Consider the following 27,595-nt stretch of genomic DNA (forward strand, 5'->3'; position numbering starts at 1 on the left):
ATTGGTGTTGGCAATTCTCATAATCTGAGAAAATTTTCAGCTCATATTCGACTTTTACTATTTATTTCAGGAATAAAAGTGCTTATGATTTTGATTTGTATGCCAAAAAGTATTCATATATATATTTTGAAGCAAGCCAAAAGGTTTTTGGTATTTTTCAGTATCATCTGACTATACTTATGACAGAATCTTTCCCAGAGCTCAAGTTTTCCTCCTTCTAAATACTTCCTCAGTCTCACAGATACTTACTTTCCATGTCCATCCTGGTGGCCACACCTGTACAATCACATGTGCACACAAACACTTGGGAAGCAGGGGACACCAGAGCTTACCTCCCTACACCTGTCCCTCCTCATCTCCCTTTGTTCTTACATGGATGCAGAGCATCATCAGTTGTGAGTGCTGAGCAGAGAATCTCACTTTATGAGGGGAAGTGAAGAGGCTTGATAATTCAAGATAAGGTTATGCTGATGACTCACATCTATAATCCTAGCTATTCAGGAAGCTAAGATCTAAGGATAACGGTTTGAATCTAGTGTGGACAGCAAAAGCTAAGAGACTCTTATGTCCAACTGATCAGCAAAAGTCTGAAAGGAATGGAGCTATGGCTCTAGTAGTAGAGCATCTGTGAAAAAGCTAGAAACAGCTTCTAGGCCCTAAGCTCAAGCCCTAGTACTTGTGCTTTTTGTGCATTTCACTCACCATTTCGAGAAGCAGATCTCCCAGAACTACTTTTCCTTCCATGGGTTCCTGTTGAGTTATTTCATTTTGGGATTTGTATAGTCATTGAAAGAACAGATGTAATATTTTTTAAGTCAATAATCAGATTCCTGAAAAGAGGCAAGGACTGGGGAAACACTAGGGCCATAATTGGGTCAGGTGAGAGGATCAAGAAAAGTATCCTATCTCTTCCATCTCTGAGGTCAGAGCATCACAAGGTGATGACTCCTACACTGGTATGATATCTTCTGTCAGGTCCTCCAAACTCAAACTACTGCTTCAGTTCAGAGAATGTTTTATGCTGCTCCCCAGACAAGCTTTGAAATAGGACAGCTGGGCCAAGCCCTACAGAGATGTTTTTGTTAAGGACTCTATCACTGTGGGAGGAGTATCTATAGCTTGCATGCAGTAATAAACCCCAATATCTTCAGCCTCCACCCTGCTGATTTGCAGTGTGAAATCTGTGCCTGACCCACTGCCACTGAATCTTTCTGGGACCCCAGATGCTCGGTTGGAAGCCCAATAGATCAGAAGTTTTGGAGACTGGCCAGGCTTCTGCAAGTACCAATACAGAAGGCTATCTCCATCGCTATCTATGAGGCTCTGACTAGACCTGCAAGAGAGGGAGACAGTCTCTCCCAGGGTGACAGGCTGGGAGAGTGGAGTCTGAGTCATTACAATATCGCCACTGGATCCTGAAATTAAAACAAAAGGAAAAGTACAAGGTTATATGTGGTATGTATTTTTTTTCTGTGGTTATATATTAATTCCCAATCATTTTCATGGTTTTTCCTTCTGTCCTAAAACATTCAATATTTCAAAATTTATACAAATATTAAAAAGCATAAATGAGGTTCTATATCTCATGTAGGCTACCCACTGCACAGATGTCATAGTTGTCACCAAAGCTCAGGACCTGTTTCCATCTAGAATGTTCATCACTCTCATATAATTAACTTCACCTGCCCCATTCTAGAGGACAAGTTCTGTGCATCTAAACCATGAACAGAATATCAACAAGAAGCAGTGGCCCTGAGGGCTTACCCTCAACCCCCTTTTCCATCCTCATCTCCCTCTGCCCTTACCAGTGATCCAGAGCATTAGGAGACCCAGAAACCAAGAACAGAGCCTCATTTTAGCTGGGAATCCAGGAGATTTGATCAGTCAAGTCAAGGTCAAGATGAGCCTTTATGTCAAACTAGAGCTGGAAAGTCCTCCTCAGCGAACACTATGCAAATCAGCAGGTGGGTGCAGCAGTGTGAGAAGAACAAAGCAGAGGGCAAGAGCATCTTTCTGGTGAAGAAAGTGACTTAAATTTCTTCTGTGTTTGGAGGAAAGACCCACAACTACCAGGCTGGCTCCAGCAGTGGGTAGAAGGACCCCTCTGCCCTGATGCCTGGATTTGCAGGGAGGATGTGGTGTACTTGACCCTGTCAACCTAAAACACTAGGGGCCCAATTCAATTGAAATGTGTGTCCAGGAGAGTGTTGGTGAAGGGTCAATTTTTTTATTTTTTAGGTCCGGTTTTGGGGCCTGAACTCGGCCTGGGCGCTGTCCCTCAGCTCTTCAGCTCTAGGCTAGTGCTCTACCACTTGAGCCATAGCACCACTTCCATCTTTTTTCTTTTTGCTTATGTGGTGCTGAGGAATCGAACCCAGGGCCTCAGGCATGCAAGGCAAGCGCTCTACCACTGAGCCACCTTCCCAGCCCCTATGAAGGATCAATTTGATTGGCCCTCTTCTAGTTATTCTAGAGAAAGATACTGTACACAGACTTCAACTGTCATCATTTCTCAAGAATTCTACCCTGGGCTGGGAAGGTGGCTCAGTGATAGAGCATTGCCTTGCACGCAAGAAGCCTGAGTTTGATTCCTCAGTACCACATAAGCAGAAAAAAAAAAGCCAGAAGTGGCACTGTGGCTCAAGTGGTAGAGTGCTATCCTTGAGCTGAAGAGCTGAAGGACAGTGCACAGGGCCAGAGTTCAGGCCCCACGACCAGACAAATAAAATGAAATAAAAGAGTTCTACCCAGTACCACTGTGGTTTGAACTAGTTAAGGAAATCAAATTCCTACTTCAGTTAATCTGACATCACTGAAACAAGGAAACAAGGTTAACTTTTGATGATCAATTATCAACAACTGTTAGAGATGTTCTTCATAAGCCAGACACTGGTGGCTCATGTCTGTAATCCTAGCTACTCAGGGGGCTGTGTTCTGAGGATATGGTTCAAAGCCAGTCCAGGCTGAAAATTCCCTTTGTGACTCTTATCTCCAATTAATCATTCAGAAATTGGATGTGGTGCTGTGGCTGAAAGGGGTATAGTGTTTGCCTTGGGCAAAAGATCTCAGGATCAGTGCCCAGGTCCTGAGTTCAATCGCTACAAGTGATAAACAAAATAAGGTTCTTTATATAGGGCCTAATAAATTGAGTTCCTTATGATCACTTGTGTCAAAACAAAGTAACCCAGAGGATAAAATTCTCCTTACAAAGGGTAAACTAATAACATTTCTAAATGAAAGAGAAAAATGGCAGAAAAAAACAAATTTTACATAGTCATTTTCATAATCAGTAAATATGGGATGACACTTCTTCAGCATAACTCTTCAGACTAACAGCAGCATTCTTAATATTGCTCTCTCTCTTCTATAAGAAAAAATGAACAAGAACGCCAGTTACATTCAGTTAGGTAGTCACACTATTACAACATCTATTTTTTAATCTTTCTACAGAGTCTGCTCCTGGAAAAGTTATTAACTCTGTATTAGACCCTCCTTTTCCTGCCTGCATTCCATGTGGGCAGCCACAGCCAGGATTCCACACCTCATAGCAGGACCCAGCAAGAGCTGTTTTCATGTCTCAGTATAACAAACACTCAAGATTAAGTCTTCTCTTAAGCTTCATCACGATCTACTAAGAAACTGAATGCTGGTTCAGAGTGGTACAGAGGAATTCATATTCCACTTACACCATCCAGAGCCTGAAGTACATACATATCAGTTTCTGTTTGCCACTGTTTGTGACATTTTCTTATGGGTTACACAAAAATTTCTTTTATTAAAATTTATTATAGGAATTTTTATTGTGATTAAGTGATTACATAAATTTCACAAATTTCACAGGTTTGTGATTCTTATAGTTCAACACACATTCTAACTTTGTGGGGTAAATTATCTTTATCATCATTTATAAAGTCTGTGAATTCTATGAGCTTTGACAATACACTTATTTCTTCCACATGGGGTTATATATACATTTCTTTCCTTTTGTTTAGTGTCAGCTGTTCCCTCTTCCCTGCTCATTCCCTCCCTACCATTGCTGCCATTGAGTTGCTTAGTTCGTTGATCAATGTCCAGTGTAGCTGATAGGTCCTACTGTTGTATGTTTTCCCCTATTTCCCTCTGTTTCTTTGTCCTCCTCCTAGTTTCCCTCTAATGTGCACATATATACCATATATATGATATATGTTATTTTTTAATAAGTTTTTTATTGTGAAAATACCGTACAGAGGGGTTACAATTACATGATCAAGCTAATCAGTACATTTCTTATCAAGCATTGTTGCCTCCTCCTTTGTTTCCCCTTCATATCCCTTCTCATTTCCCACCCCCTATCTCCCCATCCCCTCCAACCTCACTTACCCACCCCAGCACCAATGTTATAAGGTTCATTGTTCGAAATAATGTCTTGTACATCTGATTCTTGCAATGCGTCCACCTGTATCCCTATTTGAACAATTTGTTTTTCCCTTCCCCTCCCCAAATTATATCAACATCAAATACAGTAAAAACAGGGGTTATATCATGTGGAAGGGACATATAAAGCAACAAAGAAATCTTGTAAATATATTATTTGCAAATTATTTCTTTTATTCCTTTGCTGCTTGCTTGTGCAAAGAGAATGAGCAAACTCTTAGAGACACAAAACTGGAAGAAAGTTCCAAACTGAAATAAAATATCAGTCACATGGAAGGACAGATTAATAACACAGGTAATTTCCCAATAGGTTGTAACTTCAATCCTGTACATGAGTTTTTAATGATATAACTCAAAAGAAATACTGAAATCTTACCCTTTGATTTCCCCCGGCAAAGATGTGCAACCCTAAGAAGACTCATATAGAACTATCTTTTTGTGTATTTTTATACTTTGTGTGTGTGTGTGTGTGTGTGTGTGTGTGTGTGTGTGTGTGTGTGTATGTATTTTTGTGTGTGTATCTTGGGACTTGAACTCAGGGTTTGGTCCATGGCCCTGAGCTTTTGTACTCAAGGTCAGCACTCTTCCACCTGAGCCACATCTCCATTTCTGTCCTTTTGTTGGCTAACTGTAGGAAAGAGTCTCTTGCACTTTTCTTTCCTGGGCCGGCTTTGAACTGGTGGGATCAGCAGATCTCAACCTTCTATGTAGGTAGGTTTTCAGGGATGAGCCAAATGCACTGGCCTCTTGAAGATACCTAAGCCTTGTAGAACACCGGGATTTTAATTAATACCTCTCAAAACAGGACAAAGTATAGCTTCAGGAACCACAGTCCCTTGCCACACAACGGGACATGGAAGGGTTTCATTCTCAGGATTGGAACATTGTGAAGTTGCTGATCAGTCCTGCTGAACATTTGCCCTCAACTACATATCAGGTGATGGTCTGCTCTTCTTAGATGTGGTGCTGTAGTAGAGGCTCTGAAGTGGTCATTGTTCTTGGCAAATTGGATACAGAGAAGCACCAGAAAATATAAAAAGATAATAAGTTTAAATGTTGCCATGGATTGAAGAAAAATGATTGATAAAAATCTCTCAAGTGACTAGGGATAGAAAAAATTACCTCAGCCCAATAAAAGATATAGGTGGCAAAACTATTGTCAACATCATACTAAACGGGGAAAACTGAAATTATGAAATTATTTCCTCAAAAGTAAGAATATATAAGCATAGCCAAGGAGATGAAGCATTTCTACAATGAAAACTATTATAATAAAAATAAATAAGTGAAATGCACAAATGTATACATACATACTTCTTTTTTATTTTACCTAGATAGACTTCTCTTTACAATGGGAATCTAAAGTAATGGCACAACCCTGACTCCCCAGAGTATGTAGATATGCCATTTACAGGTCAGGAGAGGCATTATAAAGTCTGTGCTGAGGGGCATGTAGAGAAAAGAAAGGATAAAAAGGATCTTTTCGGCCCTTTCCAGGAGAAAAAAATACATGTACGTCTACAAACAATGCCAGTAATGCATCCATTTAGTTGAGGTTTTTCTGATTCTGATGCAAAACTAAGCAGGCTTACACCTTCCAATGCTAGGAAACATTCTTGAATTCAAGCTCACTGAGAATGGAACCTGAGTCCTGCTTCCTCACCATGGTTGGAGCAGCAGGAAGAAGAGAAGCAAGGCTGCAACTATATGTCCAAACTACATGTCAATTCCTAAGGCTGACCCTGGTTTGGTGACTTAGTTTCCCTGCACTGCCACGGAGAACACAAATATCTTTGGCTGGCAGACAAATTTATGGAGTAGTATTAAAACCAAAGTTCTGGAAGCCGGGAAGTCTAGAGTATCATCTGTTTTAGACTCTCTTCCTGACTGTTCACTTTCTTGTAATGTCTTCACAAGGACTTTGACACCTGTGACAGAGACAGAGACAGAGCCATCCATTGCCACATCTCAAGACACTAGCACTACAGGACTTGCTACAGTCTCAGGGACCTCACATCAACTCACTCACTGCTACAGACTTCTCCAAGGACACATATCTCAGGGGATATTAATCAATCCTTAAAAAGTGACCTTTGCTGATAAATGAGGAAGAAAATAGAGGCAAAGCCAAGCTTCCAGTCTGTAAATTCCAAAAACACAAGGCTTTCCCCCACAATTCAGCCTGCTGACAGCTCCTTCTGAGTGTCCCTGGACCTAGTCAAATATCCAAGCCTGGAGACTCTTTGTTGATGATAAAACACTCACTCTTGGTGTCCCTAGATTACTAAACTAGATTATCTCTTTTTATATATGTTGTGTGGTTTTCCTACCATCTAGTGGTATTATTCTAACATTACATTTTCTAAAACCAGGATTCTTTTTTTTTATTAATTTTTTATTTTACTTTATTGTAACGATGCTGTACAAAGGGTTACATTTACATGAGTAAGGTAATGAGTACATTTCTTGTCAAGCATTGTTACTCCCTCCTTTGTTGTTCTCCCACTATCTCTTCCCTCCCTTACCTCCTTCACACCTCCCGCCCAAAGTTGTAAAGTTCATTTCCAATATAGAGTCTTGTGGGTATTATCGTTGCAATGGATCATCCTGTGTCTTTTTTCAGCGTTTTGTTATTCCCTTTCCCCTCCCCAAATTAGAAAAATGTATATACAAGATTCTATACAAAATTCAGTGTACCAAAATCAGTATAGTGAAAACAGGGAATACACCATAGGGGGAAGAACATACAAAAGAAACACAAAAAGATCACATAGTACATTAAAAAACAACAACAAAGAAAGGCCTCTTGTGTCCATATCTTAGGATTCAGGTTTCCCTCATTTGCAATAATTAGTATACATCAAGGATAATTTTATCAGAAAATCAGAAAAGCTCAAAAACAATGTACATATGACCATCTAAGATGATGCTAAGCTAAATGAACCCCAGGTTTATTTTTTCAGGAAGAGTTATAAACTACATTTTTAGATGACTTTTTTAACTTTTCTATGGATTAAATTCAGATATGATGGTAATTATATGCATGTATCTGTCTGTCTGTATCTGAATGTGTGTGTATGTGTGTGTGTTTGTTGTGTGTGTGTGTCAGTGGTTTGCCAGTGATAGGTTGAAGAATTAGAGCTAGTGAGTCCACACAGGTTAAGATAGCCAAACAAGAGGCAAAAGCTGCACAGAGATTCCCAAATCTCTCCATGCCAAATCCTGGTATTTTACTAAATATGAATCACTGACTGCATGTGGAGTGTTGAAGTGGTGAAGAAAAAATTATCACTATTTGTTGCATGACATGGTACAGGTGGGGAGAACCAATGGCTCACCTTGTGCTTGTGTGGCTTAAGTACTGATGGCTTGCAAGGTAGCTATTGTTGGCTTCCTGGACTCTGTCTGCTGGGAAAGTATTGTAATTAGAAGAAAAGGACCCTGTTGCTCTCTCTGTGGATTTTTCACTATTCTTAATCACAGTTGTCAAGGGTGCTCAGCACAAGATGATTTATCTCAGGATATGGATTTGTTCACGAACTATTGAGAAGTCTTAAGGCAGAAGTTCTGGAACCCTTTCCAAGAGTGGACTTGAAGATGGAGCCGATAGAATGAACCCTGGCTACTGGGTCTCTATATTCAGTTATCACTTGCAGAGAAGAGCTGTCCCTTTCCTCCTGCTCTGAGATTATAGCACCCAATCATGAGTGCTCAGAATCCACCTCCTGGCCTGCAGCTTTCTTGTGCTGTTTACATCCACATCTCACACTCATGAGAATAAATCCAATCCATGAGTTCATGGATTAGATTCATGTTTAATGACTTTGCTTCACTAATACATACATTCCCACATTGAAACTCTGAGTTAAAAAAAATCTACCTCAACATATTATTACCACTACAAATAATAGCCATTTCCCTCGATTCAGTGCTGGGGACCCCAAATGCTTCTGGTGCCTAATCCATTTTCCATCATTGGTCAGAATGTAACAAGAACCTAAGTTATAAAGATGTGTTACTTAGCTTTCCTTTGTTGTGACTAAGACCTCAGTAAAAGCAATATAAAGGGCAGAGTACTTGATTGCAACTCTTAGGTCATAAAGTCTAGTCTACCATGTGGACAGAGTTTGGTGAAGCTCACAACATGGCACCCAAGAAACAGAGGAAATGTTCTACTTGGTGGCTTCATCTTTCTTCCCCTTTTATTTTATGAGACATCAGCCTTTTGGAAAGGGTCCTTTTAGTTTTGTTTAGGAGATACACACAAGGCCATGTTCCCCCTATCTGTACTTCCTTGGCAAACATAACTATAGGAGATTACCCAAATGCCTAGGTTTCTTTTGAGATAGCTTCTTAATAACAATTGGCCTCAACTAGAATCCACTTCTTTACTTTTCCCATTTTGGGGGATTTTATGCAATATTTTGAATAACATTTAATCTTGATATATCCTTAAATTTCTATACATCATTATTATTTTGAGGCCTGAGATAATATAATTGATATATATTTTTGTATGTGTCTAAATAATTATGCCAAGTGAAGATCTCCTTAGCAAAAATCGACTTCTCCTAAAGCCTAATTATCAAACCTTGTATGGCTCCTTGTTACCTGCTTAAAGTACAGATTGCTATGCACTAGGTATGGGTGTGTTCATAAATTTTGTGTGTGTTCTTGGGGTGAGCCAAAGTTAACTCCATTTTTAATATGTCAGGAGTTCCCTCCAACCCCTGAGAATCAAAATAGTGGTTTCTCACAAGCCCCCAGGGTCAGGAAATATGCTGTTTGTTGAGACCCCAGGAAATGTGGAAACTGTTTGGAAAGCCCTTGTGATTGTTGTGATCAGGTTGTGTGATGTGTAGCCCTGTTTGGTTATCAATAGCCCAGACAGGATCTCAATAGTCCAGACATGATCTGCAGCCCTGTTTGGTTATCAATAGTAAAACAGCCCAGCCATCTTTGCCCTTCCAGGTAGGAACAGCCTTATCTCTGCCCCCACAAGTGAGAATATATGTCTGCTTTGTGTGGGAACCCCCAAATTTGTGTGCCAATTCAAAGCAGAATGATAGGTTAGTTCAAACACATACTATGAGAAAGACTGTAACCCCATTGGCCACTGACATAAATAAGCAATCTTTTTGTGTGTGCTACAATCTCGTTGGCCACCCATGTGTGGCCAGACTTGACCACATGGATTTTGCCTTTAAAAACCCTAGCTTGTGGGACATTTGGTGTGGCAGTTTCAGCTCCGGAGTCTGTGCTGCATCCCTGGCTGGTCAGCTATCCAGTTCCCCAATTAAGTCATCTTTTTACAAGAGGCTGTCTCTGAGTGGTGGACTCTTCCCCATAACATGTGTAAAACATTACAGGGACAACAAAAGGTAAGGAAGAGATTTCAGTTCACCATCCTTGACTTCCTTGGCCTGTGGTGAGGCCCAAGATCAGGTGGTGGAACCATCTAGCAGAGGCTACTCAATTCACAGCACATTAGAATCCAAAGGAAAAAAAACAAAAAACAAAAAACAAAAAACCATAGGAAGTGGTAAGGGCAAGATATAGCCCCAAGGACTTGCCCACAGGTGATGCATTTCCTCCAACTAAGCCCCACCCCATGCTTCCCATAATACCACCCTATTGTTAACCCATCAAGGGGTGAATAAACACACAAATCCAAGAGTGTGAAGTAAACTGAGAGGAATAAGCTACACCCAGAGAGACCAGGTCTCTGCTAGTTTTCAACAGAACACTGAACAACATGAATAAGTAGAAAACATGAATTTTTCTGAAGAACAAAAAACTGATTCACTGAAGGAAACTTGTCCTTTTTCCCTCTATTTGTACCATGTGACTGTGCAGGTGGAGGAATTAGTGTCTCCCCTGTTCTTGTTTGACTTCAGTGTGAAGGCCTGGAAGGTTGTTCTTGATGGCCTCCTCTAACAAATCTAGTGTCAAAATATGATAATTAGCAACAATAAAGAAACTTTGTTGATACTATCTGGTGGACTAGTTATTATTTTGGTTTCAAATATTAAGTCTAAGAAGCAGAAAATGTTACATTCAGGAATACTGAATTACAAACTATTGGGAATCAGAAAATGTTACATTCTGGAATACTGAAATACAAACTATTGGGAATCCTCAAGCAACAAACTCCTAGCAGTCTCAATAATGCCACCTCTGATAGAGCCTGTGGAGGGTCCCTCATACCTGTGGCTCAATTTTCAGGCTATGACCCACAAAGAAGACAGCTACTCCTGTCACTCTAGCCACAGGAGGCTCACAGCCCTGCCTACAGGAACCAGAGGCCTGGCCTCGTGGCTTGCAGCAATACTTGTGTTGACTATATTCCCATTTGGTCACATGAGCATTTGTCTGCTTTGTAGACACAGGGGCTTTTTCTCCCTCAATCCACATTTGCATTCTGACACCATATTGCAATCTCACTTTTTTTTCTCACAGAAGATACTGCAGAGCTTTTTTTTTTTTTTTTTTTTTACAAAGGAAAGAAACTCATCTCAAATTACAAGGAAACCAAATTCACTCTGTACTTCCCTCATCAACATTGGGAATGTACCTATGGTCCCTGAAGGACTAAAAATTTAGTGTTAATATACTTCTGTGTAGTTACTGTTAGTGTTATGCTCACCTTTCTTCCTCAGCTCCACCCAGAACTGGGCACCCATCCCATCCTGGAGTTCCCTCCATACTTTGGCTCCTCCCTCTCTCTGCCCAGATCCACCTGAACTCCCATTTACCTCACTTCCTATCCCTCACACCCTCTTGCTATCTGGATGGTGATGGAGGCCATGTATTACCATTTGGGGGATATACGGCTTCTCTAATAAACCTTATAATGTTCTTTCTCCTGTGCTTGCCTGCCTCTGCATGGTCCCATGGATGTACATGTTCGATCCTCTTAGAGTTACATTGATGGGCTGAAAGCCCACTTTGGGATCATGATCACAAGCCTTATTACTAGAACAACCATGCTGGTACTTGAAAATCAATGGTCTATCCCACAGCTCTGAACCCACTTGGGGGATGTATTCTGTCCAGGTTCACATAGCATGTGAGAAAAATTCAGATTCTTCCAGGATTGTTTCTGCCCATCAAGTGATGGGGATATTCTCTCTTAGAGACACTAAAAGAGACACAAAGCTTGAGATCCCATAACACTGTCAATAGAATGTAGACACAGATACAAACGGATTTAAATATGAAAGATACCCCTATACAATAATTTTTGAAGAAAAAAATCATACAGGCTGACCAGGAATGGATCTTAATTCTATGCCCATTGAACAAGGGCTCAGTCTCAGACTTCTGTGACCTATGAACACTGTTACAGGACTTCATCACATTCCACTCTCTTAAGCAGAGCCAGAGCCGCAGAACACACAAGACCAGAGACCACTGTGCAGATTCCAGTAATGTATCAGCCCAACTTGATTCAATCAGGAACCAGTGAGAGAACACTGTTAAGGGCTTGATATTTGTGCAGGGATTTGGGGACAAACAGAGAAGATGCTAGACAAAGTACAACTGGGATTCCAGCTTCTGAACAGAAAACATAACATGGAAATTTTTTTTCTTTTAATTTAATTTAATTTTATTTTATTTGTGAACATACTGTACAGAGGGGTTACAATTACATGGGCAGGATAATGCATACATTTCTTACCAAGCACTGCAGCCTCCTCCTTTTAACATGGAAATTTTATGTTTCCTTATGAAGGGAATAAATTCATAGATGATACTTGATTCTTATATCACTGATTGTCTACAGTACTACTTAAGAGACAAATAATTGTTTCAATAGATATCTGGTTGTTTACCTAAAGTCTCTGGTCTCTATCCTTTCATGATTTTCTCCTGCTCTTTGTAGTTTCCAAGTCATCCAATTATCATATACTCTTCATGTCCACCCAGTCATATTGATCACAATGTCTTCCTCCTCAGCTCATTCAGACAATCTTCTCTGGTGCTTCCCAGACCAGCAACACATGAGGGCTGCTCACCCAGCCAGAGGAGAGGTTCTAGTTCAGGGATGTATCACTGTGGGAGGATCATGTGTAGTTTGAAAGCAGTAATAAACCCCAACAGCCTCAGTTTCCACACTGATACTTTTCAATGTACAATCTATGCCTGACCCACTGAATCTTTCTGAGATCCCAGATTCTCAGTTGGAAACCTCATAGATCAGGAGTTGTGGAGACTGCCCTCGCTTCTGCATGAACCATTTCAAATATGTGTTTCCATTGCTATATAGAAAGGTCTGACTAGATGTGCAGGAGATGGAGGCCGGCTCTCCTAGGGTGACAGGCAGGGAGAGTGGAGTCTGGGTCAGCACAACATCTCCACTTGATCCTGAAATTAGAATAAGATAGAAGTGCAAGGTTATATGCAAACATAGAGAGACATGATTTTTGTTTGCATTTTGATGTATTACCTATTATTAATATTACATGGTTTGGCTTATAATATAAAGACATTGTGTATCTAAAATTGTGAGTTAAACAAAACTCTTTGTTTAGAGCTTATGACAAGAAATTTGTTTTTATAATGAACTAATATAGATTATGTGTGAGTGGAGAGAGAGAAATGGGGTATTTAATTAGAAATGCTCTTAAATGATTTAATTAAGAAGGAAAAGGCATCTCTCTATCTTCCATTCTCATTAAAGTGAAAAAATAGAGATAATTTTAAGTATAAATAGGTCTCTAGGCGTAATATATTATTCTCACCAAACACAGGTTTTCACTCCTTCTGCAGACCTAAATCTCACTTACCTATCATGATTAACAAGACCTGCACATCTTACACATGGATAGGGCACAACTGGAATCTTAGGTCTCACCCTGCCACCCCACTCTCATCTCTCATCCCCCTTTGCCATCACCAGGGATCCAGAGCCTTAACAGCCACGGGTGCTGAGACAAGGACTTCATTTTTAGGAGTGAAATAAGGAGTTTTGACAGGTCAAGGCAAGTTCAGAGCTGAGCCTTTATCTCAGACTTAGAAAGGAAGGTCCTCCTTAGGAACCAGTATGCAAATAGCCAGGTTGTGGCAACAGTGTGAGAAGAGTCAAGGGGAGGTAAGGCTTGCTATTCTGAGAAAAGTAGCAACAGATGTGTTCTATATTTGGTGACAACCAATAAATTCCATGATGCCTGCAGCATGGAAAGAAGGACTCCACTGATAATATCTGGAATTGAGGGAAAAACAGGATGCACATCACCCCACCACCCTAAAACAGCATCAGAGGGCCAATGATATGCAGCTTTATGTCCAGGAGAGACTCTAGGAAAGGAATGGACATTGTGCCTGGGTCCTCCATTCCTCCCTCATCTAGTCTAGAGAAAGACACAGTGTCAAGCATCAGCAGCACTGATTCTCAAAACAGTTGACCAATAAAAGCACAGAGTTGAGCTAGATGAAGAGGCATACCATAGTTACCAGGTTATCTCTTAGGGATGCTAGCACCTCTATTTGCCAGGATTTTCATATTAAGATGTAGGGCATAGAATTGACAAGAAAAACAAAATTTTCTCTTACATGTAGTAAGTACCCTAATGATCTTTTAACCTAATGGGAAAAATGATTGCACTTGAAAGTGTGAACTCAAGATAACAGTTTTTTAAATTCACTAAATATATTGGCATTCTTCCACAATGTATTTGTACATCAAATTAATCAAAGGATTTCTTAAAGATTCCTCTGGAAAGTAATGGAATGGTGAAAGGATTAAAATATTGTGTACTTATAAATTGACATACTGAGGTGAGACCAATTTATGTAACTACTTGTAATGATATATATATATATATCTCTATATATATCTATCTATATATATATATATCTACACACATAAATTTGATTATCTTAAATTGACATAAAATCTCCAAATGTCTCCAGTTATTTAACTAGTCCTGTTTAGTTGTCTCGGAGATTTCAGTCTCTCCTTCACCTGAAGGAAGGAAGAGCACATGCAGGATGTTTGTACTGATGCCCCAGTGGATGAACCTGGCCAGTGGAAGGGGTGACTTGTGCAAGTAATTATTGAATTGGAGGTTATACCACTGCTCACCAAATGGTTAAAGATTCTCTCATGCAGTGAGGCAGTTCTCATCATAGTCACCTGTTATCAAATGAAGACAGGCATATTCTTGGCCAGCTCAAATTACAACTGGTTCTCTCTTTATTAACACAAAATAATGTACCACATGCAAGACAAGCCTCATCAGAGTACAGACAAATGAAGATTCAACATAAGGGACTTTCTATGTCGAAAACTGTGAGTTAATCAAACTCTTCTTATTCAGAATTTAGGTCAGCTACTTTGTTATACAAAAAGGACTGACACCGTGTGTCATGTTTGTGTGTGTGTGCACACACATGTGGGTGTGGGTGTGTGTGTGTGTGTGAGAGAGAAATGTGGTTTAAATAGAAGTGCTCTTAATAGGCTAATTGAGGAGTAAAAATAATCTCTTTACCTGTGATATTCTTCTTCTTCTAAATATAACTTCCTAAACCTTACAAAGATTACTTGTTAACTTGCTGAAAGGCAGCCCAGCCTCTCACTTCAGCTTCCCTGAGTGGTTTTTGTTATGACTGGTGTCACAGGGGTAGGTAAATAATTACCCTGCTGACAGTACTAAGTGGCAAAATCTTGAGGCTGCAGGCTGCTGATGCTGAGAGTGAACTCTGTGACAGATCCACTTCCATTTCCCCATGGGATCCCAGATTACAAAGTAGGTGCAAAATACATCAGGAGATTTGGAGCTTTCTCTGCTCTCTGCTGGTAAAAATGCAAGTAATTATTTACATTTACTATGACCTATCGGGCTTTGCAAGTGACGGCCACTCTCTCTCCTAGAGAAGCAGGCAGGGATGGCAACTGGGTCAACTGGACATCACAAAGGGCACCTGACAAATAAACTATATTATCCAAGTACTTCCATGAAGCCTCAAGCTGCTCTGTTAACACAATATGAGAAATGCCAGCATTGTCCTTCCTTACCTGGGAGCCAGAGCAGCAGGAGCCCCAGGAGCTGAGCAGGGGCCTTCATGTCCAAGCTGCTTGCTGACTGGAACCTTCTCCTGTATAGGGTGTGAGCAGCCTCTGAAGAAGTCCTCAGGGCAGTGGGCTGTGCTCAGGGCACATGAAAATCAGCAGGGTGGGAAAGATTTAAAAGACATGGCTACATATGTAGCTCTGTGATCTTCCTGAATTTCTGAGCTAGCAGTCTCCAAATCTCTCAGGTAACATTCCTGTCCCCTATCAATAGCCCCAAAAGACCCCCCTCAAAGATAAGATGTCCCCTAAACCAAGAACTCACATCTACTTCAGTCTCCTCTGCTTCATAGACCTTCATGTTCTTACACTATCATCTCTTCCAGTTTCTAAACAGAATTTTTTAGTAACTAGGCTAGAACTTGTGATCCCAGCAAGTTCAGATTTGATGAAAGGAAACACAGTAAAGGGTGAGCAAGGCAATGAATCCACAAGGAATGGAGAAGACATCCTTAGCATGGGAAACAAGGAAAAACTGCCACAGACAGTGAAGGCAGAGCACAGTGAGGAAGGCTCCCACGTCAGGACCAGCATGTGGGGACACTGTCCACCATAGAGCAGGATGTCACATCTGGGGAGCCACTAGCAGGGCATTTACATGACAGCAAATCAACCTCTCATCATTGTGAGTCCAAGCAGCTGCTGCAGGCACACAAAATAACACTGCTCCTCAAAGTCAGAAGCTCACACACAGGGAATGTCACTGCCAAAGTCAGAGTTCTCTTCAGCACCTTCACTAAATGCACTTCAAGTGGATCTGGATTTGAGAGATTCATCATTCTACCCTGGTGATGATGTTTCTGTGGCCTGAAATCTCAGACTTCTGAAGCCAAAGGAGGCTATGATGAAACTGTAAAAATCATGCCTTTCTATTTACCTGCGTTTACTGAGAAGAACTTTGAAGGTGGACCTGTCCTTTGATAAACATCCACTCCTGGTGCACACATAGTCCCTCCACACCTTGTTTGAGACTAAGACATTTTAGGAATGGCTATGTTTCAGGAGAAAGGAAGAGTGGATAAGAGGATGGAGATCAACCACTTCACAATTTGTGTAATAAGTCCATTTGGTCCTGAGCCTCAGATAGGAATCATAAGCATAAAGATCTCTTGTGTAGACCATACTAAAGCTACCAGCACAAATATGTTTATTGCATCATTATTTACCATAGCCAAAATATGGAACCAACCCAGATGCCTCTCAGTAGATGAATGGATCAAGAAAATGTGGTATATATACATAATAGAATTCTATGCCTCCACGAGAAAGAATGACATTGCCCCAATTTAGGTGTGGATTGGGGGAGGGGAGAGGGAAATGTAGTTGTCAAGATCGGAGGAAAGGGATGGTAGGGGAAAAACAAAGGAGGAGGCAAAAACGCTTGATAAGAAATGTACTCATTACCTTGCTCATGTGATTGTAAAACCTCTGTACAGTATTTTCACAATAAAAAAAACTTATTTTAAAAAAAAGATCTGTTGTGAGCATAGAGTAAGAAGCTGATCTGCACACAGGGATCTCAGGTTCACTGTGTCACTGATGTCTCACAGGCTAGCTGCCATGTAAACAAGGGCAGAGAATTTTGTGTTTATTCCTTTTCCTAAAATGCCTTCAAAGTTCTGTTTAAAAGTAGGATTCTTATTTAAGATGTGAGGTGTAAGACTGATAGATAGTGACATCCTGTGAAATACACATATAAGCTATTTGAGATGAAAGGACTGTTCCTACCACAGACACTGCCTATGTGTAATCCTAATCACTCAGGGAGACACAGGAAGGAATATGGAGAGTTTCAGGTCAATCAGGACACATATGGATAAGCCCTGTCTCACCTGACATAGCCTTGCTTCATGGAGTGGTGTTGGCAGGAGCAGAGAGGGCGCGTTGCCAGAAATAGCATTTGTTCAATAGTATTGTCTGCCCCTGGCACTAAAACTAACTGTCTGTGTGGTTTGTGGTTCTTTAAAGCTCATGATATAGTCAGTGGAAATTTTTATAAATGTTTTCTGTCTGTTTGGGACTCAGTAGGTATAGAACTTCTCCCAGCACAGCTGTGGCTGTGAGGATATTTCATGTTTTACCACCAGGGGAAATTGAGATACTTTAAATCTATCAGTGACAGAGGGATTAGGAGAACTTAAATGTAATATAGAAACTGGTAAGGATGGTCCTTTCCTAAGCTGATGCTTGTGCTGAGGGAAACAGCAGGGGTCAACGTTGGATGTCTGAGTGGTCTGTGCATTTTCTGAGAGAAAATCCAATACATACTCAAGGCTCAATGGAAGCCTTTGCTCATTGTGAGGCTTGTTTGCCATCTAATGGTGGGTTTATGGAAGGGAAGGACATATTGTTCTAACCTCTAAGAGGCAGGTGACAAATGGCCTCTATTAGAGGAGGATTGTAGGAAATGGACATGGAACACAGCTTTATGAAGAGTCATACTTCAATTTGTAGCTTTGTTTAAAAAAAATGGGCCTGTGCCAAGGAGACCCCTGTTTTCACTGTATTTGATGTCGGTATAAATTGAGGAGTGGAAGAGAAAAAACAAATTGTTTAAATAGGGATATAAGGGGACCCATTGCAACAATGAGATGTAGAAGATGTTATTTCAAAAAATGTGCTTTGTAACTATGGTCTGGGGGGAAGATGGGAGGGAAGGGATGGTAAGAGGAAGCAAAGGAGGTGGTAAAAATCCTTGATAAGAAAAGTACTCATTATCTTGCTCATGTAATTATAACCCCTATGTATAGTATTTTCACAACTTTAAAAAATAATGGAACTTTCAGAATCATGAGTTGCGGCTGGGAAGGTGGCTCAGTGGTGGAGCACTTGCCTTGCATGCCAGAGGCCCTGGGTTCGATTCCTGAGCACCACATAAGCAAAAAGAAAAAAGCGGGAAGTGGTGCTTTGGCTCAAGTGCTAGAGCATTAGCCTTGAGCTGAAGAGCTGAGAGAGAGCACCCAGGACCAGAGTCAGGCCCCAAACCATACTCCCCACCCAAAAAAAAATCATAAGTTGATTAAGCAACAAGGTTGTAACATCTGAGTCATATGATTAATTTGCTTTATATTTAACAAACATATTCTATTTATTTGGAGATATTCAGTAACATTATTATTTTAAAAATCCATCTCATTTTAAGCCTAGCTTGTGACTCATTCTTCAATTCCTAGGTACTACTGCTTCTTGAGTGATTCTGCATGGGATTTGACTGTAATTCTCTCCAAACTATAGAAATGGCATGCTGGTGGTAGATGTTTTTGGCTTTGTCTTTCACATTTGGTAATAAGTGATAAATTGACTTCTGTAGTAACATTATAAATTCTGATTCTGGAAGCCCATCTAAGCTTGAAGTAATCCAAGATCCCACTTGGACAAAGTCTCTGGTATGACATCTTTTGTCAAGTCCTCCAAACTCAGACTACTGCTTCAGTTCAGAGAATGTGCTATGCTGTTCCCCAGACAAGCTTTGAAATAGGACAGCTGGGCCAAGCCCTACAGAGATGTTTTTGTTAAGGACTGTATCACTGTGGGAGGAGTATCTATAGCTTGCATGCAGTAATAAACCCCAATATCTTCAGCCTCCACCCTGCTGATTTGCAGTGTGAAATCTGTGTCTGACCCACTGCCACTGAATCTGTCTGGGACCCCAGGTGCTCGATAGGAAGCCCCATAGATAAGCAGTTTTGGAGACTGGTCAGGTTTCTGCAAGTACCAGAATAGAGCACTATTTCCATTGTTATCTGTGAGGCTCTCACTAGACCTGCAGGAGAGGGAGACTGTCTCTCCCAGGGTGACAGGCTGGGAGAGTGGAGTCTGAGTCATTACAATATCACCACTGGACCCTGAAATTAAAATAAATGAAAAGTACAACGTTATATGTAGTATATAATTTTTTCTGTGGTTATATATTAATTCCCAATCCTTTTCATGGTTTTTCCTTCTATCCTAAAACCATTTAATATTTGAAAACATATAAATATTAAAAAGCAAAAATGAGGTTCTAGATCTTATGTATACTACCCACTACATAATCCTCATAGTTGTCAACAAAGCTCAGGACCGGGTCCCATCTAGAATGTTCATACCTCTCATATAATTAACTTCACCTGCCCCATTCTAGAGGACAAGTTCTGTGCATCTAAACCATGAACAGAATATCAACAAGAAGCAGTGGCCCTGAGGGCTCACCCTCAACCCCCTTTTCCATCCTCATCTCCCTCTGCCCTTACCAGTGATCCAGAGCATTAGAAGTCCCAGAACACAAGAACAGAGCCTCATTTTAGCTGGGAATCCAGGAGATTTGATCAGTGAAGTCAAGGACAAGATGAGCCTTTATGTCAAACTAGGGCTGGAAAGTCTTCCTTGGGGAGCACTATGCAAATCAGCAGGTGGGTGCAGCAGTGTGAGAAGAACAAAGTGGAGGACAAGGGCATCGCTCTGGTGCAGAAAGTGACTTAAATTTCTTCTGTGTTTGGAGAAAAGACCCACAAATACCAGGCTGGCTAGAGCAGTGGGTAGAAGGACCCGTCTCCCCTGATGCCTAGATCTGCGGGGAGGATGTGGTGTACTTGACCCTGTAACTTGAAACACTAGAGGCTCAATTCAATTGAAATGTGTGTCCAGGAGAGTGTTGGTGAAGGGTCAATTTGATTGGCCCTCTTCTGGTTATTCCAGAGAAAGATTCTGTACACAGACTTCATTTGCCATTGTTTCTCAACACTTCTATCCAATACCACTGTGGTTACAACTAGGTTAGGAAATCAAATACATACTTGAGTTGATCTGACATCACTGAAACAAAGTTAACTTATGATTAGCAAGTATTCAACAACTGTTAGAGATGTTCTTCATAAGCCAGACACTGGTAGCTCATGTCTGTGGAGGCTGAGTTCTGAATACATGGTTCAAAGCCAGTCCAGACTGAAAGTTCCCCTTTTGACTCTTATCTCCAATTAATCATTCACAAATTGGAAGTGATGCTGTGGTTGAAAGTGGTTGAGTGTTAACTTTGGGCAAAAGAGCTCCCGATCAGCACCCAGGTCCTAAGTTCAATCCCTACAAGTGATAAAAAATAAGGTTCTTCATAGAGGACTTAATAAATTAAGTTCTTATGATTACTTGTGTCAAACCCAAATAACCCAGATTTTAAAATCCTCCTTACAGAGGGTGAAGTAATAACATTTCTAAATGCAAGAGAAAAATGACAGAGAAAACCAAATTTTACATAGTCCATTTCACAATCAGTAAAGTGTCATTCCGACACTTCTTCAGCATAACTCTTCACCAGACTAACAACAGCATTCTTAATATTTCTCTCTTTCTATAAGACAGAATGGACAAGAATGCCAGTTACTTTCAGTTAGTTAGTGAGACTATTACAACATCTATTTTTTAATCTTTCTACAGAGTCTGCTCCTAGAAAAGTTATTAACTCTGTATTAGACCCTCCTTGTCCTGCCTGCATTCCATGTGGGCAGCCACAGCCAGGACTCCACACCTCATAGCATGATCCAGCAAGAGCTGTGTTCATGTCTCAGTATAACAAACACTCAAGGTTAAGTCTTCTCTTAAGGTTCATCATAAGCTACTAAGAAACTGAATGCTAGTTCAGAGTTGTACAGAGGAATTCATATTCCACTTACACCATCCAGAGCCTGAAGAACATACATATCTGTTGCTATTGGCCACTGTTTGTGACATTTTCTTATGGTTACACAAAAAGTTTCTTCTATTAAACTTATTTCATAGCAATTTTTATTGTGATTAAGTGATTGCATAAATTTCACAAATTTCACAGGATTATGATCCTTATAATCACAAAGTAAGTGATACTTATTGTCACAAAGTAAGTGAAACATAGTCACAAACACATTCTAACCTTCGTGGGGTAAATTATCTTTATCATGGTTCATAAAGTTTGTTAATTCTATGAGCTCTGACAGTACAGTTATTTCTTCCACATGAGATGATATATACATTTCTTTCCTTTTGCTTAGTGTCAGCTTTTCCCTCTTTCCTGCTCATTCCCTCCCTCCCATTGCTTCCATTGAGTTGCTTAGTTCGTTAGGATCAATGTCCAGCGCAGCTGATAGGTCCCACTATTACATTTTATCCCTTGTTTCCCTCTGTTTCTCTGTTGTCCTCCTAGTTTCCATCTGATGTGCACATATATACCATATATGTGGTATATATTATTTTTAAATGTTTTTTAAATACCATACAGAGGGATTACAATTATATGAGCAAGGTAATGAGTACATTTCTTATCAAACATTGTTGCCTCCTCCTTTGTTTTCTCTTCCCATCTATTCCCTTCTTCTCCACTTTCCCCCCATCCTACCCACCCGCCTTATTCCCCCTCAGCACCAAAGTTGTAAAGTTCATTTTTTGACAAAACGTCTTGTACATCTCATTATTGCAGTGGAGCCACCTGTATCCCTATTTAAAGGATTTGTTTTTTCCCTTCCGCTCCCTAAATTATACCAACACCAAATACAGTGAAAACATGGATTACACCTTAGGGGAGGGACATACAAAGAAATTAACTTATAAATATGTTATTTGTAAATTATTTCATTTATTCCTTTGTTGCTTGCTTATGCAAAGAGAATGAGCATACTCTTTGAGATACCAAAACTGGAAGAAAGTTCCAAATTCAAATTAAATTCCAATCACATGGAAGGGGAAATGACTAACACAGGTAATTTCCCATTAGGTTGTAACTTCAATCGTGTATGAGTTATAAATGATATAGCTCAAAAGAAATACTGAATTACTCTTTGATTTCCCCTGCCCCAAGGATCACCAATCATAAGAAGAATCATATATGACTACATTTTTGTGCATTTTTTTACTATGTGTGTGTTTGTATGGGTGTGTGTGTGTGTGTGTGTGTGTGTGTGTGTGTGTGTGTGTATGTCTTGGGACTTGAACTCAGGGTGTGGGCCATGGCCCTGAGCTTTTGTACTCAAGGTCAACACTCTTCCACCTGAGCCACATCTCCATTTCTGTTATTGTTGGTTAACTGGAGGAGAGTCTCTTGCACCCTCCTTTTCTGGGTTGGCTTTGAACTGGGATCAGCAGATCTCAGTCTTCTGTGTAGGTAGATTTTCAGGCATGAGGCACTTGCACTGGCCTCTTGTGGATACATCAGCCATGTAGAACACCGGGATTTGAATTTATACATCTCAAAACAGGACAAAGTATAGCTTCAGGAACCACAGTCCCTTGCCACACAACTAGGCATGGAAGGGTTTCAGGATCGGAACATGCTGAAGTTGCTGATCAGTCCTGCTGGCCATTTGCCCTCAACTGCATACCAGGTGATGGTCTGCTCTTCTCAGGTGTGGTGCACTTGTACAGGCTCAGTAGTGGTTATTGTTTTTGGCAAGTTTGCTGCAGAGAAGCACTAGAAAATATAAAAACATAATGAGTTTAAATGTTGCCATGGATTGGAGAAGAGTGATTGATAAATATGTCTCAATTGACCAGGGATAGAAAAAAATTACCTCAGTCCCCCCCAAAAAATATGTAGCAAAACTATTGTCAACATCATACTAAATGGGGAAAACTGAAATTATGAAATTATTTCCTCAAAAGTAAAAATATATAAGCTTAACCAAGGAGATGAAGCATCTCTACAATGAAAACTATTATAATAAAAATAAATAAATGAAATGCACAAATGTATACAAACATATTTCTTTTTTATTTTACCTACATAGACTTCTCTATGCTATGTGAATCCAAATTAATGACACAACCCTGACTCCCCAGAGTATGTAGAAATGTCATTTAAAAATCAGGAGAGGCATTATGAAGTCTGTGCTGAGGGCCATGTCGATTAAAGAATGTTAGGATAAAAAGGATCTTCTCGGTTCCTTACAGAACAAAAAAATACCTATACATCTACAAACAATACCAGTAATGCATCCCATTTAGTTGATGTTTTTCTGATTCTGACCCAAAAACTAAGCAGGATTACACGTTCAACTGCTAGGAAACATTCCTTAATTAAAGCTCACTAAGAATGGAGCCTGAGACCTGCTTCCTCACCATGGTTGCAGCAGCAGGAAGAAGAGAAGCAAGGCTGCAACTACATGTCCAAACTACATGTGAATTCCTAAGGCTGATCTGCTCAGGAAGAGCGGTTTGGTGACTTAGTTTCCCTGCACTGCCATGGAGAACACAGATATCTTGCGCTGGTAGAAAAATTTACGGAATAGTTTTAAAATCAAAGTTCTGGAAGAAGGGAAGTCTAGACTGTCATCTGTTTTGAACTCTCTTCCTGACTGTTCACTTTCTTGTAATGTCCTCACAAGGACTTTGATGCCTGTGACAGAGACAGAGACAGAGCCATCCAGTGCCACATCTCCTCAAGACACTAGCACTACAGGACTTGCTACAGTTTCAGGGACCTCACATCACCTCACTCACTGTTACAGACTTCTCCTAGGACACATATCTCAGAGGACATGAATCAATCCTTAAAAGATGGCCTTTGCTGATAAATGAGGCAGAAAATAGAGGCAAAGCCAAGCTTCCAGTCTCTAAATTCCAAAAACAGAAGACTTTCCCCCACAATTCAGCCTGCTGACAGCTCCTTCTAAGTGTCCCTGGTCCTAGTCAAATACCCATGGCTGGAGAAAGTTGATGATTAAAACACTAACTCTGTGGTTTCCCTAGATTACTAAGCTAGATAGCTCTTTTAATATATTTTGTGGGTTTTCTCTACCATCTAGTGGTATTATTCTAACATTACATGCTTTAGAACCAGGATTCTATTTCTTTATTATTATTAGTTAATTTTTAATTTTACTTTATTGCAAAGACGCTGTACAAATGGTTACATTTACATGAGTAAGGTAATGAGTACATTTCTTGTCAAGCATTGTTACTCCCTCCTTTGTTGTTCTCCCACTATCCCTTCCCACCCCTACCTCCCTCACACCTCCCCACCCAAAGTTGTAAAGTTCATTTCCAATATAGAGTCTTGTGGGTATCATCGTTGCAAAGGGTCATCCTGTGTCCTTGTTTCAGCATTTTGTTATTCCCTTTCACTTCCCCAAATTATACAAATGTATATACAAGTTTCAGGGTACCAAAATTACTACAGTGAAAACAGGGGATATACCATAGAGGGGAAGAACATACAAAAGAAACAAAAAAATCAAACATTACATTAAAAACAACAAAGAAAGTTCTCTGTGTCCATATCTTAAGATTCAGGTTTCCCTCATGTGCAATAATTAGTATACATCTAGGATAATTTTATCTAAAAAGCAGAAAAGCTCAAAAACTATGTACATATGACCATCTAAGATGATGCTAAGCTAAATGAACCCCAGGATTCTTTTTTCAGGTAGAGTTATAAACTCTTAACATTTCTATGGATTAAATTCAGATAAGATGGTAGATTTTTGTGTGTATCTCTCTGTCTGTATCTGAGTGTGTATATGTGGGTGTGTGTTTGTGTGTGTGTCAGTGGTTTGCCAATGATAACTTGAAGAATAAGAGCTACTAAGTCCACACAGGATAAGATAGAGAAACAAGAGGCCTAAGCTGCACAGAGATCCCCAAATCTCTCCATGCCAAACCCTGGTAATTTACTAAATATGAATCACTGACTGCATATGGAGGGCTAAAGTGGTGAAGAAAAATTTATCACTATTTGTTGCATGACATGGTACAGGTGGGGAGAACCAATGGCTCACCTTGTGCTTATAAGGCTTGAGTACTGATGGCTTGCAAGGTAGCTAATGTTGGCTTCCTAGACTCTGTCTGCTGGGAAAGTATTCTAATTAATAGAAAAAGGAGCCTGTTGCTCTCCCTGTGGATTTATCACTATTCTTCTTTTTTTTTTTTTTTTGTCGGTCGTGGGGCTTGAACTCTGGGCCTGGGCGCTGTCCCTCAGCTCTTCAGCTCAAGGCAAGCGCTCTACCACTTGAGCTACAGTGCCACTTCCGGTTTTCTGGTGGTTTATTGGAGATAGGAGTCTCACGGTCTCTCCTGCTCAGGCTGGCTTTGAACCGCGATCCTCAGATCTCAGCCTCCTGAGTAGCTAGGATTACAGGCGTGAGCCACCAGCGCCCGGCTTATCACTATTCTTAATCACAGTTGTCAAGTGCGCTCAGCACAAGATGATTTATCTTAGGATATGGATTTATTCACAAACTATTGAGAAGTCTTAAGGCAGAAGTTCTAGAAATCTTTCCAAGAGTGGATTTGAAGATGAAGGCAGTAGGATGAACCCTGTCTCCTGGGTCTCTCTGTTCAGTTATCACTTGCAGAGAAGAGCTGTCCCTTTCCTCCTGCTCTGAGATTATAGCACCCAGACATGAGTGCTCAGAATCCACCTCCTGGCCTGCAGCTCTCTTGTGCTGTTTACATCCACATCTCACACTCCTGAGGATAAATCCAGTCTGTGAGTTCATGGACTGATTCATGTTTAATGACTTTGCTTCACTAATACATACATTCCCACATTGAAACTCTGACTTTAAAAAATCTACCTCAACATATTATTCCCACTACAAATAATAGCCATTTCTCTCATTTCAGTGACTGGGACCCCAAATGCTTCTGGTGCCTAATTCATCTTCCATTATTGGTTAGAAAGTAAGCTAGGGCCTAAGTTATGAAGATGTGTTACTTAGATTTCCCTTGTTGTGGCTAAGACCTCAGTAAAAACAATATAAAGGGCAGAGTACATGATTGCAACTCTTAGATCATAAAGTCTAGTCTACCATGTGGGCAGAATTTGGTGAAGCTCACAACATGGGACTGAAGAAACAGAGGAAATGTTCTACTTGGTGGCTACATATTTCTTCCCCTTTTATTTGATGAGATCTCAGCCTTTTGGAAGGGGCTGGGTATAATAGGGTGGGTCTTCTCTCTCAGGCAATTCTCTCTAGAGAATCTCTCACAGCCAGGTCCAGAAGTATATTTTTTCATCTCCAACCCATCCAACCAAGTGAACCATCATAAAAGATCATCAGATTTTTTTCTGTTTCCTTAAAATTTCAAAGAGAATAATGAGTATAGAAAGAAGATTATTGAGCCATATATACATGGTTTCCTCAAAGTCTACATGCTATGTGTTCTTACATGTCTTTCTTTTTTTATTGTAAAAATATTGTACAGACAGGTTACATTTATATGAGTAAGATAATGAGTACATTTCTTATCAAGCATTGTAGCCTCCTCGTTTGTTTCCCCTTCCCATCCCTTCTCATCCTCCACCACACCCCCACCAAATCCTCCCTCCCTTCCCCCACACCAAAGTTGTAAATTTCCTTTTCGACACATCGACTTGCACATCTCATTGTTGCAATAGGTCCACCTGAATCCCTATTTAAACGATTTAATTTTCCCCTTCCCCTCCCCAAATTATACCGACATCAAATACAGTGAAAGCATATGTTATACTGTGGGGGAGGGACATACAAAGCAACAAAGAAATAATCTTATAAATGTGTTAGAAGAAATCCCATGAAAGAAAAAAAAACATTTAAATACATATCTTAGGTTTCATTTCCCTAACTTACATGTCTTTCTTTAAGACAGTCTCTGGGAAGGATAAACTATGTTTCATTGGATCCCTGATAATTTCTTAGTATGTGTATGCAGCTGCATGTAGCTGTTTATGCAGCCACATGTGGACATTTATATGTATATATGCACACGTCTATATGTACATATAGATGTATATATGCACATAATAAATATATAAATCTAGGCACATGTTTTATAGATGACCCATATAAACACATACCAATTAATTATATACGTATGCCTATTTGGTAACTGTGAATTACTCATATTTGTTAAATCTGTACTACCTATTAAAATATCATTTTTATTTCTCTGCTTATACATTGCTATGTATTATTGTATATTACATCATACATTACTATAATATGGATAAAGTGAATGCAAACTCTTCCTTACATGTTTCCATACGTGAATTACAATATATTCTACATATTCATATATTTTGCAGACTTTTTTATTTTTCCTTTTCCCCGTTGTTTTTTAAATATCCGTAGTTATGCAATTGGTTTTTAATAAAAACACTATGCAACGAACCACTGGTACACAACTGCT

The 27,595-nt window shown here is 40.0% G+C and overlaps 1 pseudogene and 1 gene segment (V, D, J or C); one reads left to right on the top strand and one right to left on the bottom strand.

Moving 5' to 3' along the window:
* The window catches only part of LOC122116639, a 1,030,500-nt pseudogene that overhangs the window by 121,274 nt on the left and 881,631 nt on the right, over positions 1–27,595 (top strand).
* LOC122116819 lies at positions 1,066–19,774 on the bottom strand. The segment is given in 2 exon segments: positions 1,066–1,415; positions 19,720–19,774. Coding segments are annotated over 2 exon segments (399 nt in total).

The sequence above is a fragment of the Dipodomys spectabilis genome, unplaced genomic scaffold (assembly GCF_019054845.1).
Source record: "Dipodomys spectabilis isolate Male_0828 unplaced genomic scaffold, ASM1905484v1 ptg000137l, whole genome shotgun sequence".
NCBI lineage: Eukaryota > Metazoa > Chordata > Mammalia > Rodentia > Heteromyidae > Dipodomys > Dipodomys spectabilis.